The sequence below is a fragment of the Macaca thibetana genome, chromosome 4 (genome assembly GCF_024542745.1).
Source record: "Macaca thibetana thibetana isolate TM-01 chromosome 4, ASM2454274v1, whole genome shotgun sequence".
NCBI classification, from domain to species: domain Eukaryota; kingdom Metazoa; phylum Chordata; class Mammalia; order Primates; family Cercopithecidae; genus Macaca; species Macaca thibetana.
Genome location: NC_065581.1, coordinates 52,761,625 through 52,775,145, shown reverse-complemented (window position 1 = coordinate 52,775,145; position 13,521 = coordinate 52,761,625). Strand labels below are relative to the sequence as shown.

At 39.8% G+C, this 13,521-nt stretch overlaps 1 protein-coding gene across 1 annotated transcript in view; it reads left to right on the top strand.

Moving 5' to 3' along the window:
- PKHD1 (PKHD1 ciliary IPT domain containing fibrocystin/polyductin) overlaps positions 1-13,521 on the top strand; it is a 463,584-nt gene that overhangs the window by 52,954 nt on the left and 397,109 nt on the right. Inside the window, 5 exon segments of the mRNA XM_050789247.1 lie at positions 1,070-1,205; positions 5,938-6,133; positions 6,395-6,462; positions 8,334-9,941; positions 11,676-11,819. Of these exon segments, the coding sequence (XP_050645204.1) occupies positions 1,070-1,205; positions 5,938-6,133; positions 6,395-6,462; positions 8,334-9,941; positions 11,676-11,819 (2,152 nt within the window).

The window sequence follows — 13,521 nt, the reverse complement described above, 5'->3', positions numbered from 1 at the left end:
TCTTACTTTGTTTTCTAAACATGTCTTTTTGTTTGTTTGTTTGTTTGAGACAGAGTTTTGCTTTTGTTGCCCAGGCTGGAGTGGTGCAATGATGGCTTACCACAACCTCCGCTTCCCGGCTTCAAGTGATTCTCCTGCCTCAGCCTCCTGAGTAGCTGGGATTACAGGCATGCACTACCACACCCAGTTAATTTTTTTTGTATTTTTAGTGGAGATGGGGTTTTCCCATGTTGATCAGGTTGGTCTCGATCTCCCGATCTCAGGTGATCCACCCGCCTCGGCCTCCAAAAATGCTGGGATTACAGGTGTGAGCCACTGCGCCTGGCCAACATGTCTTTCTTATAAGTAAAATCCAACATCTTTTAATAAAAGTTCCATCATGTCAGTTATTCATTTTCCTTGAAGCTATCTCTGTTCTCCTGTTTCAATCTAGCCTGCTTATTTTCCAGGTTTATTCTACAGATTTTATCCTAGTGCTTACTTTGATTGCTTTCTTGGGTAGAGTCACTGTTTCTTGGGTTTTTTAAAATATATATATATATATAAAATTTTATGAGATAATATAACTATATTTTATATTAAATATAAATTATATATATTTAAATTATTATTTATTTTATGAGATAATAACCATAAGTACATCCTATAAAAGAATGTATCATGGAGAAATTTTCTGAGTTCTCACATGCCTGAGAGTACTCTCATACTTGATGGATAGTTTAGCTAGGTATAGATATTTATTTGAAATTGCCATATTTTTGCAGAAACAATTGGTGTGTTAATTGCAAATCATTCTTATTTACCCCTTAGAGCATGTCCTTATGCATCTAACATTGCACTTGACTACTAGTCCAAGCACTTATCACTCTGTGTTGGGGATGAGGGGCAGGATGGGGAGGGTGTGCAGGGTTTAGGGGAAGAGAAAGACTTGGAAGTAGCAAATATACCCTTTAAAAACAACTTTCTTAAAATTAACTTTTAAAAGTAATTCTATATGGAGTTCTCTTCCCTTAAGTCAGTCCCACTTTAAAATAGAACTGAGGTTTAATTTTTAAAATTGATTTTTCAGGGGAAAGATGGACACGTTGTGAATGTGACTGTGATCAGAGGGAACCATTCTGCAGTTCTTCCCAGAGCATTTACATATGTCTCTTCCTTAAATCCAGTTATTGTGACTCTAAGCAGAAACACAAGCAACATAGCAGGTAAAATATGTGATACTGCAAGATCTTTTTCTTCTTAGAGCATTGATCCTATAAAAAGGGCAATCAATATCCTCTGAAATTTATTATATTTTTGATTTAAGTTTTTTCCTGAAAACTAGGAGATTGCTTTTTTCATCTTAGCCATCATCAAATCAATCTCCTGATACTTTCTTTTCCATCTGTAAAATGGAACCATTGTACAGATGGGACAGTTTCCATCATGAAAAGGATGTGGGAATTCAAAAGTTACAATTCAAAATATGTTTCTTGAGCATTTAGTAAGTGACAATAATGATAGCATAAACATATAATAGATGTAATTTAATCCTTGCCACTAATTTATAGGATTATTAGCTTCAATTTACAGATAAGGAAATTAAGGAATGGAGAGAATAAGTAATTTGTCTAAAACTTGAATATAGGTCATCTGTTTGTATATACCAAGTACTTATCTACTTGCAGTTAACTGTAAAATACTTCTTTTTGACAGCAGGTTCTATTGTAGCAGTTATTTAATATAATTAGAGAATGGGATATTCTGATTAACTTAGAATTCTTGTTTCTTGAGACATTCTATGTATAAAAATAATGGATTCATTAGCACCTACTACATGGAATAATTTTTCTTTGATGATTCAGAGGATATGACAAGGTAGAATTATAATAATTTATTATCATGTAATTCCATATAGATTTGGAAGAGTAGCAGGTAACTTCCGTTTCTGGTGAACTGAATGCCAGATAACAGGGTTTGTGGCAGCCATTATCTAAGGGTTTATTGTAAAAAAACCATCATATTTCCCAAAGAAAAAGCCTGAACTCAATTTTTCTGGTACTGTTTTCATTTTCCATAGCCCAAGAGTACATAAATAAAGAGAAGTGTCCTTTAGCTTCCAATATTATTCAGTTCAGATAGTGCAGAAGAAGAATTTGCTGCCTCAGGCGACTGAAGTGTGTAAAATTCCTTAGTGGTATAGATTCTTCCCAATGAGGTAGAAAAGGGAGGGGGAGCTACATGTTATATTCAGATTCCAGTGATTTTTGGCTTTTAATAAAATTTCTTACCTGTAATGAAAAGAATAAATATGTTATATCAGTGCCTCAGAGGCATCTAGGATTAGCTTGACAATTGACCAAGAGCTCCAAAGTTATGTTGTTGATACATACAATGTAATGCATTCTTTTAAAAATTTATACTTGCATTTAAATCCTTCTACAAGCAGAATAAAGGGGAACATGTTATAAAATCCACAAAGTGTAGTAGCCTTTTGGGAATGCCTCTTTTAAGTTTGAGTGCTGCACATGTCCATCCAAGAGATGATGTTGATGATCACTGTGAGGCTGAGATGAAATGAAAATAAAAGCATAAGAGGGACCCAGGATGGGGAGTGGTGGTGAATTTGATGTGCAGGACCTTTAGTGTTAGATTCTACAGTCAGGAAAAATGGAATCTGCATGAATCCCAGCTCAACCACTTGTTAAAAAGAAGAACTTTCAAGAAATTACATTTAACAGAGTTTGTTTGAACAAAGACTAATAGTAACTTGTTGAACCAGAAAAGTTTCAGAGAACTGCACTCTGCCACATGAACAGGCAGCATTTATAGACAGAAAATGTAAGTGAGGCCAGAAACAGCTCCCCGTTTGCCTTACTGGAGCATGGTCTGATCAACTGGCAGCCTGTGATTAACTGAAGCTCAGGTAGTTGAGGCTTTCAGTTTATCACAAAGTTGGGTTGCCGTTCTTTATGTAGAGACTCGAGGTACAGAGACAGCCTTAGGCCAAATTTAGTTGAACTTACCATATTCCTTGGGTAAGATATTTAACTTCTTTTATCTTCAGTTCCTTCATTTAATAGGTGGGAATAATTCTTTCAAGGTAATCATGAAAATAGGAGATAAAGCAGGTAAAAGTACCTGGTCCAGGAATTGACATAGAGTAAGCACCAATAAATCTTTGTTGAAATGAATGCTATCATTTTGCCAGATATTGAATGCTTTATAAACAAGCCAAAGAAAGGCCCTGTCTACTGGCCCTATTTTTTTTTTTTATTTTTTACTTCTTCATAGCACCCCAGAATCCATTAGCTCAAAAGCCTGCCAATGCTAAATTCAAACTTTTACACATCCACTTGTTTTCAATGTAGCCAAAATAAGCATATTTTTAGCCATTTAAAGTCCTCTTGCTTTGCACGCCCCATGAAACTGCACCCATCAATCAGCCATAGGTAAGAAAACCCTGGGGCTATAAAATACCCTAAGCCTCTGATGCCTTTGGAGCTCTCTGTCCCAGAGGCTACTCACCAGGCTGCTGAGTGACGTCATCTGGACACAGAGCCCCCCCCTCTCTCATCTTCTCACCCCCTCCCAGTTCCCTTGCCTTCTTCCCTTTCTGGATGCGGGCCCTGTACTGCTGCCTGTGGAAGGTCTTATGCTGGGAGACTTCCTCCTCCTCTGTGAATCTGTCAAAATACCACCCACATAATGCTTGTTTTTTGCTACTGCCACTTCGTAGTCATGTCTTTTTCCTTAATCAGCACTGAAATCCCCTGAACTTACTACACTGAAGCTTCAGACTTCCCAGTAGAGACTGGGAAGACTTGCAGTCAAGAGAATGGGGAGCAAGGAAGAAAATAAAGTTAACTGAGGCGTTCTTGTGTACTATATCATGCCAGATTCTTTCCCAGGATATCTAACCTAATCCTTATAACAAACCACATGGGATGGGCTTTATTAACCATGTTATTGATGAAAAATCCAAGGCTTTGGGAGCTGTAAGTAAATCACCCAAAGTCACAGAGGTAGTAAAATGGCAGATCAAGGATTTGAATGCAGATTCATAGTCTTCCCACCACACCACATCCCTCTTCTTTGACTTTTCTCTTTCAAGCAACCTCTTTCTCCTCCTCATCTAATTGGCCATGGCATCCCATAGATACCAGCTCTGCAGTAGTCCTCAAACGTTACAGGCTAAAGGAGCTAGAGATGCTTTATTTAGTCCAAGCCATGTCTCAGTGGCCACACTGGGACACAGGAAAGGTGAGGACATTTATTTCCATTCCTACTGTTGCCCACTTGATTTGGTCCACTTGATTAAGACTATAATTGTCTGCAGATTGGATTTCTCCTCGTCTATCTTTTCAATTTATCTTATAGACTGGAAGAACAGTTTTAATCATATCTTTTCCTTGCTTAGAAGTCTTTGGTAGTCACTACCGTCCACTGAGTTAAGCAGACATCCCTCTGGCTTGGCTTTCTTGGTCTTTGGCCCTAGAACCACCATCAACTTGGCCTATCCCTACAACAGAACCCTACCTGTACCTTCCAGAATGTCACCCAATTCTCTTTTTTTCTCTCCAAGCCACTGGTTGATTGAGAAAGTGCTGTGAAAGGTTTTGGATAAAACCGTGGAATTTCTAGAAACAAATGATAAGCACCCTCTTCTCTATGACTTTCTTTTCGGATTTATCTTTCAAACTCCAATTCAACTCTCATCTTGCCCATTCCATCTTTCCTGATATTCATAATGTTGCTCTGATCTGAGCAATCCCAGTGCTTAATTTTCACCTCTCTTATAGTATATCTTTTACTGAAGCCATTTTGTCACCTATTTTGCTACCGTTGAGGCTTCTTTGAGGGCAGGGTCTGTTTTTAACTTATTTTGTGCCCCTTGCAGCATCTTCCTCGTAGTACTCAATAAATATTTGAGTTAAAAGAAATTGCATGAAAGTGCCCATAGTGTACGTATTTTAATAGAGTTGCTAATTAAACTAAAAAGGCATTAAAATGCAAGACAGAAGACTGGGCTCAGTCCTTGACTTTAAAATTTTTTTTTTTTTTTTTTTTTTTTTTTTACTAATTATTAATAGCCGTGAGGCTGTGGCTACTGAGCTTAGTTTCCTCAAATGCAAAGTGCCAGTCATATTAATTGCCCCATATAAATAATCAGGATAGTGTGTGGACCAAGTTGGATAACATACATGAAAGTACTCTGTCAGTTATGAGCTACTAAACTCATATACTGCATTACTGTAAGGTTCAGTGCACACTCAAATATAGCTTCAGACTTCTACCAGTAGAAAAGTGGAGGTTGAGAAACCAATATGTGGTGCTATTTGCTGGTTATAAAGACTGTTAGCTCTGCAAACTTCTTGGTTTGCCTTTGCATGAAAATAAGTTAGTGTCTCTTAAATACAATCGTACTGCCAATTTTTCTCTTTATACCATTGAGGTTATAGACCATATCTCTGTTAAAAGAGTTGTTTGGCCAGGCAACATGGCTTTCCCCCGTAAACCCAGCACTTTGGGAGGCTAAGGCAGGCAGATTGGTTGAGCCCAAGAGGTTGAGACCAGCTTGGGCAACACGACAAAACCCTGTCTCTGCAAAAGATACAAAAATTAGCTGGATGTGGTAGCACATGCCTGTAATCCCAGCTATTTGGGAGGCTGAGGTGGGAGGAATGCTTGAGCCCTAGAGATCGAGGTTGCAGTGAGCCAAGGTTGCACCACAGCACTCCTGGGTGACCGAATGAGATGTGTCTCAAAAAAAAAAAAAAAAAAAAAAAAAATGGTGTTAGAAGTTTCTTGAAAAATTTAGGTTGGTATCAAAACTCTTAGAGTATTATGCTTAGGGGTGACTGTGTATTTAATCCAAAAAGACAGTTTTAGAATTGAATAGATGGTTGAGCCCACAAACCCCACATCTCAGAGGCTAATGGATTCTTCTCAACACAGGCGGTGAGACCCTGGTCATTGGAGTGGCGAGGCTGGTGAACTATACGGATTTGGATGTGGAAGTCCACATCCAGGATGCCTTGGCTCTGGTTCACACACAGTCAGCGTGGGGCCTGGAGGTGGCACTGCCTGCACTTCCAGCTGGCCTCCACAGAATTTCTGTCTCTATCAATGGGATCAGCATTCACTCACAAGGGTGAGGTGGCCACTTGCGTTAATTTTAGGTTTGTTTGATGGTCTGGCATTCAGCTAGGTCATTCTAGTTTTGAGTTAGGTGTTTTCTTTTTCCCTCGGAAGTTAGGGGTTAAAGACATGAACATCGTAACATTGGAACACATCTTAGAGACCTTATACAGACAGTTTGCTCTTCTCCTCAAAATACATATGGCTCTTCTGGCTTACTCTTTCTTATCTCTCTCAGTTAGTTATTTCCTTACCATCTCCCTGTCTTCTGTAGGGTTGATCTCCACATCCACTACCTCACAGAAGTTTTCAGCATCGAGCCTTGCTGTGGGTCCCTGCTGGGTGAGTGGCTCGTGTGTGACTGTTATCAATTATCCAGCAATTCTATTTGCTGGATATTCAGACTTTGTTTCTGGATTAATTTGCCAGTGAGGTCAGAGAAAGGGGAAACAGGAGAGAAACTTTCCTCAGGCTCCAGGAACTGAGGGGTGTTTTTAAAAGGGTGTTAAAACTTGGTGATTCATTTGCTCAGGAAATTAAAGAATTTTTATGATAAGGACATATGCCTGTGCCTGCTCCTCTTCTTTTCCTTCTCCTCCTCCTTCTCCTCCTCCTCCTCCTCCTCCTCCTTCTTCTTCTTCTTCTCCTCCTCCTTCTCCTCCTCCTTCTCCTTCTCCTCCTTCTCCTTCTCCTCCTTCTCCTTCTCCTCCTTCTCCTCCTTCTCCTTCTCCTCCTCCTCCTTCTTCTTCTTCCTCTTTCTTCTTCTTTCTTCTTCCTCTTCCTCTTCCTCTCCTCTACCTCAGTCTCCTTCTCCTCCTCCTCCTCCTCCTCCTCCTCCTTCTTCTTCTTCTTCTTCTTTTTTTTTTGAGACAGAGTTTCACTCTTGTTGCCTAGTCTGAAGTGCAATGGTGCCGACTTGGCTCACTGCAGTGTCTGCCTCCCAGGTTCAAGTGATTCTCCAGTCTCAGCCTCCTGAGTAGCTGGGATTATAGGCAGCCATCATCATGCCCGGCTAATTTTTGCATTTTCAGTAGAGACGGGGTTTCACCATGTTGGCCAGGCTGGTCTCGAACTCTTGACCTCAGGTGATCCACCCGCCTCAGCCTCCCAAAGTGCTGGGATTATAGGCATGAGCCACTGCGCCCGGCCGAGATGTGCCTGTTTTTCTAATGAAAAGAGGATGAAGCATCGGATGGGTGGCACTCTAGAGTGGATATGAGAAAAACAAGGGCAGCATGTCCTACAGTCGCCCTTTAGATGCTGTGCATGCAAGGAGGGGAGGATTGAATCTGTGGGACTTCACTTTCCATGAGAGAGACAGATGAAGGACTCAGAAATAGAAACACACTTGCTGATACGGGAGATGGAAGAACAAGACAAATAGATCAATCACTAAAACTGTTTTCAGAAAGAATGGAAAGCAATCTAGTGACATGTCAATGATCATTGTGATCGTCTATAAGATAGCACATTATCCTTTTTGAGTGTAGTAAAATCCTCCTAAAAGCCATGTTGCACAGTTTGGTTATGCTGTGGGTCATGTTACTCCAATCCTGTCCTGAAGATGGGGTTTGATCTTTGGTGGCCTCTCTACTGGAGAGTAAGGCAAAGATTCTATGAAGGTAGCAGCAAATTTACCAGCACGATGCAATGACTTTTAATGTCTCTCCTGTATATGGAATATAGAATATATGGTACAATAAATAGAATACAATAGAATGTATAATATGTGGAATATTGGACTATTATATAGAACAATATAGAAGATAGAAGACTTCAGTGAATTTGATTTTTCATTAGCATATAAGTTGAATGTATACAGGACAATGTACAAATTATATATAGCATACAGGATAATATGTCCAATAATATAACATATGATAAGAAGATTAAGATATTTGATTTTTCATTAGTGTATAAGTTGATTAAAGTGGTGCCTTCTAGGATATACAAAGGTACTTGAAAAGTTTGTGTTAAAGACATCCTTCCTATATAACAATTTGTATTATTTTACTGTTATGTGAATTTACCACATCTGACTCCTGTCTAAATAATCACAAATTTAGCATTGGTGTGGGTGAGAAAAAATAATTGAGGTTTCACTAACACATGCCCTACCTTCCACTTAATTGCCCTAGGACTTGCACAGGTGCTGTGAGTTCTTAGTTAAGAATTTCAGCTGTAATATTTTGTTTTCCATATTCATACTTTAGGAGGGACCATCCTCAGCATCTCAGGAATAGGCTTCAGCAGGGACCCAGCTTTGGTTTGGGTACTTGTGGGCAATCAGTCCTGTGACATTGTGAACTTAACGGAGGCGAGCATCTGGTGTGAGACCCTGCCGGCCCCCCAGATACCTGATGCGGGCGCTCCCACTGTCCCAGCTGCCGTGGAGGTCTGGGCTGGCAACAGGTCCTTCGCCCATGGTCCTTCACCAAGCTTGGTGGGGAATGGCTTCACCTTCATGTATGAAGCAGCAGCAACACCAGTAGTCACTGCCATGCAAGGCGAAATCACAAACAGCAGCCTGAGCCTGCGTGTGGGAGGAAGTAACCTTTCCAACTCAGTCATCCTTCTGGGGAACCTGAACTGTGATGCTGAGACACAGTCCTTCCAGGGTAACTCAAGCCTGTCTGGATGCTCCGTCCCTCTTCACAGTCTGGAGGCCGGCATCTATCCTCTGCAAGTACGTCAGAAGCAGATGGGATTTGCTAACATGTCTGTGGTGCCCCAGCAATTTGCAGTGACGCCTCGGATAATGGCCATCTTCCCATCGCAGGGCTCGGCGTGTGGTGGGACCATACTCACTGTGAGGGGGTTGCTTCTTAACTCTAGAACGAGATCAGTTCGGGTTGACCTCTCGGGTCCTTTTACTTGTGAGATTTTGAGTTTGGGAGACCACACCATTCTCTGCCAGGTTAGCCTGGAGGGTGACCCTTTGCCTGGAGCTTCCTTCTCCCTGAACGTCACGGTCCTGGTCAATGGGATAACCAGTGAGTGTCACGGGAATTGCACTCTCTTCATACGGGAAGAGGCAAGTCCTGTCATGGACGCCTTGTCTACAAACACCAGTGGGTCTCTGACCACTGTGCTGATTAGGGGTGAGAGGTTAGGCACCACAGCTGATGAGCCGATGGTGTTTGTGGATGATCAACTTCTTTGCAATGTAACTTTTTTAAATGCAAGCCACATTGTGTGCCAGACAAGAGACTTGGCCCCAGGACCCCACTACCTGTCAGGTTTTTATACAAGAAATGGATATGCTTGTTCTGATAATGTTTCCAGACACTTCTACATTATGCCCCAAGTGTTTCATTATTTTCCTAAGAATTTCAGCATACATGGTGGAAGCCTCTTGACCATAGAGGGCACAGGCCTGAGAGGACAGAACACCACGTCAGTCTACATTGACCAGCAGGCCTGCCTGATGGTGAACATCGGTGCTGAGCTCATCCGGTGCATTGTTCCCACAGGGAATGGCTCTGCTGCCCTGGAAATAGAGGTAGATGGACTTTGGTATCACATAGGAGTCATTGGTTATAGCAATGCCTTTACCCCAGAATTGATCTCTATTTCTCAGAGTGATGGCATCTTAACCTTTGCAGTGGCCCAGATCTCAGGAGCTGCAAACATTGACATTTTTATAGGAATGTCACCCTGCGTGGGTGTCTCTGGTAACCATACCGTTCTTCAGTGCGTGGTCCCTTCCCTTCCGGCCGGGGAGTACCATGTCAGAGGCTATGACTGCATCAGAGGGTGGGCCTCATCTGTCCTGGTGTTCACCTCAAGAGTTATTATTACAGCAGTGAAGGAGAACTTTGGTAAGTCAAGCAAATAAGACAGCACACTTTCTTTATGTAAATGAATTGGTGGCTCCTTTCACTTCTGGGAAGTAGAAAATTAACATGATCTGCCTGAGGGAAGGAAAGAGAAGCCCACTGGCTTCTTACAATCCCAATTCCTTCCTGAGGCTTGTCTTTGTTATGCTCTGTTTATGAAACTTTTTAAATTTATCAAGGAAACTGTGCATTTCACTGCATATGCACAGTTTCACAGAAACTGTGCATATCAAGGGAACTGTGCAAATCTTTGATTGTATTTTGATTTGATGCATTAACTGAATTTGTGTTCTAAATTTGTGTTTTAAATTAGTATTTTAAATTTGTAAAATACAACTGGATTTGTGTTTTAAATTTGTATTTTAAATTAAATAACACCATTTGTAAGAGCTCATAATTTGATCATTTAAGAACATGAATGCCTTCACTTAGTTTTAGGCCATGTCTGCCAATTTGCTTTGTTTAAAATGTATTAAGTATTTTTTTTTTTTATCATTTTGTAATATTTCACAAGTGGACTCATATTTCAACAATAATAAGCCAAATGTATAGAACAATTAAACTGATTGAACTGTTTTCTCCCTTTAGATATACCAAAAATTGCCTAGGCTTTCCTTCCAGTGAAGAAAAGATTTCAATTTCTATTCACTTAAAGCCTTATTGCACTTGAGATAGTTCAAATTTAGTTATGATTTAGAAAGTATAGAAAAAATTATAGAAACAGAATCTTAGACTGATGAAGTACTAAGACATTTCTCAGAACAAATTTGGTCTCAGCTTGGTGGAACACTGTAGGGACTGAGATTTGGCTCTAGTCTGTCACTGATTTAACTAACTTATGCTTGACTTTTCTAAAACTCAGCTTCCTTATTTGATAAGGGAATTTGGACTGGATGATCCCCAAATTCCCCTTTCTACTCCCTAAGATTCCATGTTTTTATGATGGAAGAGCAGGGAAATAAGAAATGCATCTTAAACAAAAGCATTATTTTTGAGTTAGTCAAGTACCACCTAGACTTGGTATGAAGGCAGTAGTGATGCGAACTCTGTATCTCAGTGTGAACTAGAAATGTGGACTACTTTTACTCATACAAATGTCCCAAAACATGTACTGTTATTGCATCACTATTAACAATAGCAAAAGAGGAGAAATAATGGAAATTTCAATTGATAGGAAAGTAGTCAAATAAATTGTATCATGGCCCTATAATGGAATTCTAAGTAACTATTAAAATGAACTGTATCCATAGAGTTTTGGAAAAATATCTATGCTATACTTTGAAGCAAAAAAGCAAGTTCCAGAATGATATGGATAGAATAATCCTTTGAATCAGAAACATAGATGCTTAAAAATTCTGGAAGGAGCCATAAGAAACTCTATACCTGGATACCTCCAGGGAGGGAGTCAGGTGGTTGGAGGAATTTTTATTTTCATTTTATGGCTCTTTGAATAAAAAGTTTAAAAACTATAAATAAGCATTAATTTTCTATATAAAGCACAATAGGATGTTGAATGTGATTGGGATCAGACAGAACCAAGGCCAGAGCCTGAGTGGAGAGGAAACTGAGGCCAGCAGGCACCTCTAGCCAGTTGTGTGAATTCTGAGGATGTGAAAAGAAGGATGGGTAGTGAGGAAGCAAAGGTTTGAATTTTGGGTTGAGTAGAGAAGGGAGGTTTGCATGTATGATCATGAGCTTGTACCTTTGTCTTTAAAGGCTGCCTGGGTGGAAGGCTGGTGCATGTGTTTGGAGCAGGATTTTCTCCAGGGAATGTCTCAGCTGCTGTGTGTGGTGCTCCCTGCCGAGTCCTGGCTAATGCTACAGTGTCTGCCTTCAGCTGCTTGGTTCTGCCCCTGGATGGTGAGTAAAGATGCCACACACATACATTTTAAAGCATATATATGGGAATGATATTCTTTGGTTAATTCTATTTTTGTGATTAATGCTGTACTGACTACTAATTTCTCTATGTGTGCCTAGGAAAAGAATTTCTCTACTCCCCATATAAAATGATAGTTAGAATCTGGGGCCACCTGTTACAATGATTCATAATAACTTTTGTCATATTAATAGGTCAGTGTTAGGTGAATATTGAAACACTTATCACCTGTGTTCTTAACTGCAGTCTTAGGATGACGGAGGAAGTGATTCTGAATTCTGAATATTAGTTTCAATGACAGCTATAGGAGTCACGGAGGAAACAAGCTCTTGGCTTTGTTCTGAGGTGAGGCTGCTGAAGACATCTGCTTATTGGAGGTACCAGTAAAGGGATGGAGATTGTCAAGCTGGATATCACTTGAAAATTAGCTTTGTGTGTTCAGTTTTCGGTTTCTTATTACAGGCAAAAGAGCCAACACTCATGTTGTCTTCTTGTTCTCCAATGTTCACGTAATTACTTATTTCTTATTCAGTGAAACACCACAATTGCTCACTACTTTAAGCTGCGTAGCCATCATATAAATTGTGGTGTGAGAAGCCATGTCTTTGTGGGGAAAGAGATGAGAGAGGAAGTTGCAAAGCTTGGGGATTCACAACACACGGTAATACCCCACTGAGCTTCAGAAAAAAAGAGTCAGAAGGAAGAAATTCCTGTTATTACTACAGGACCTTACTGCATTTGAGATAGCTCATATTGAGCCAGGTGATTATCTTGTTTGCCTAATCGTAAATCTTGTACCGGTGCACTTAACCATTTACATACCTCCTTTCTGTGTAGTGTTGTAAGTTTTATTCCTAACTTATTTGTCTGCAACTTGAATGTGGGCTAAAGATTTACAGAATGATAAAAGCACCACATCACCTGAGCTTGGACGAGAATTTAATGATGGATAATGCTATTGTGATGGAAGTTTGTGCTGTGTTGTCTTATACAAAGAAGAGAAGGAAGAGAGGGAGGAGGGGGAAGAGGGAAGAGGAAGAAGGGGAGGAGAAAAAAATTTTTGTTTAAAATGCTAGAAATTGAGTTTCCTATTATCATCATGTATATCAGCACAACATTATGGAAGAGAGATAGGTTCCACAATGGGAAATTTAGGACACAATAGAAGATTGAAGTTGAAAACATTGTCTGTTTGATTCACTACCTCCTCAGCTTGGAACGGTGTTGTCGAGGATATGTGCACAATTAATGCTTGATGAGGAATAAATGAAAGATTGGGAAAGAGTGGAAACAGAAAGCTAAGACTGCACATTTATAGGCTCTAATTTTTAACTAATACTGCTACATTTTTTGAAAAAGCTTTCACATATACACTGCTCAAATTAATATACTTTTAAAAGCCCCGTGTTACTATTTCAAAACACTTAATTTCAACCAGTATAAGACAAAAGTCAATGAAGTTTCAGGGTCAGGTAAGTTGTGATATTTTAGGTTTTATAACTTCTAGGGGAAGAATAATGAAAAAATTATTGTGTTTAGAAAGATTTAGAAAAGAACTCAGCATTCCTTGATTTTTTTAAAGAGGAAAATGAGTTGGAAACTGTAACTATTTATATGGCCACTAGGTGTCACCAAACACTCATTGATTGTGCAATGCACACTAGAGAAATGCATAGTTTAACT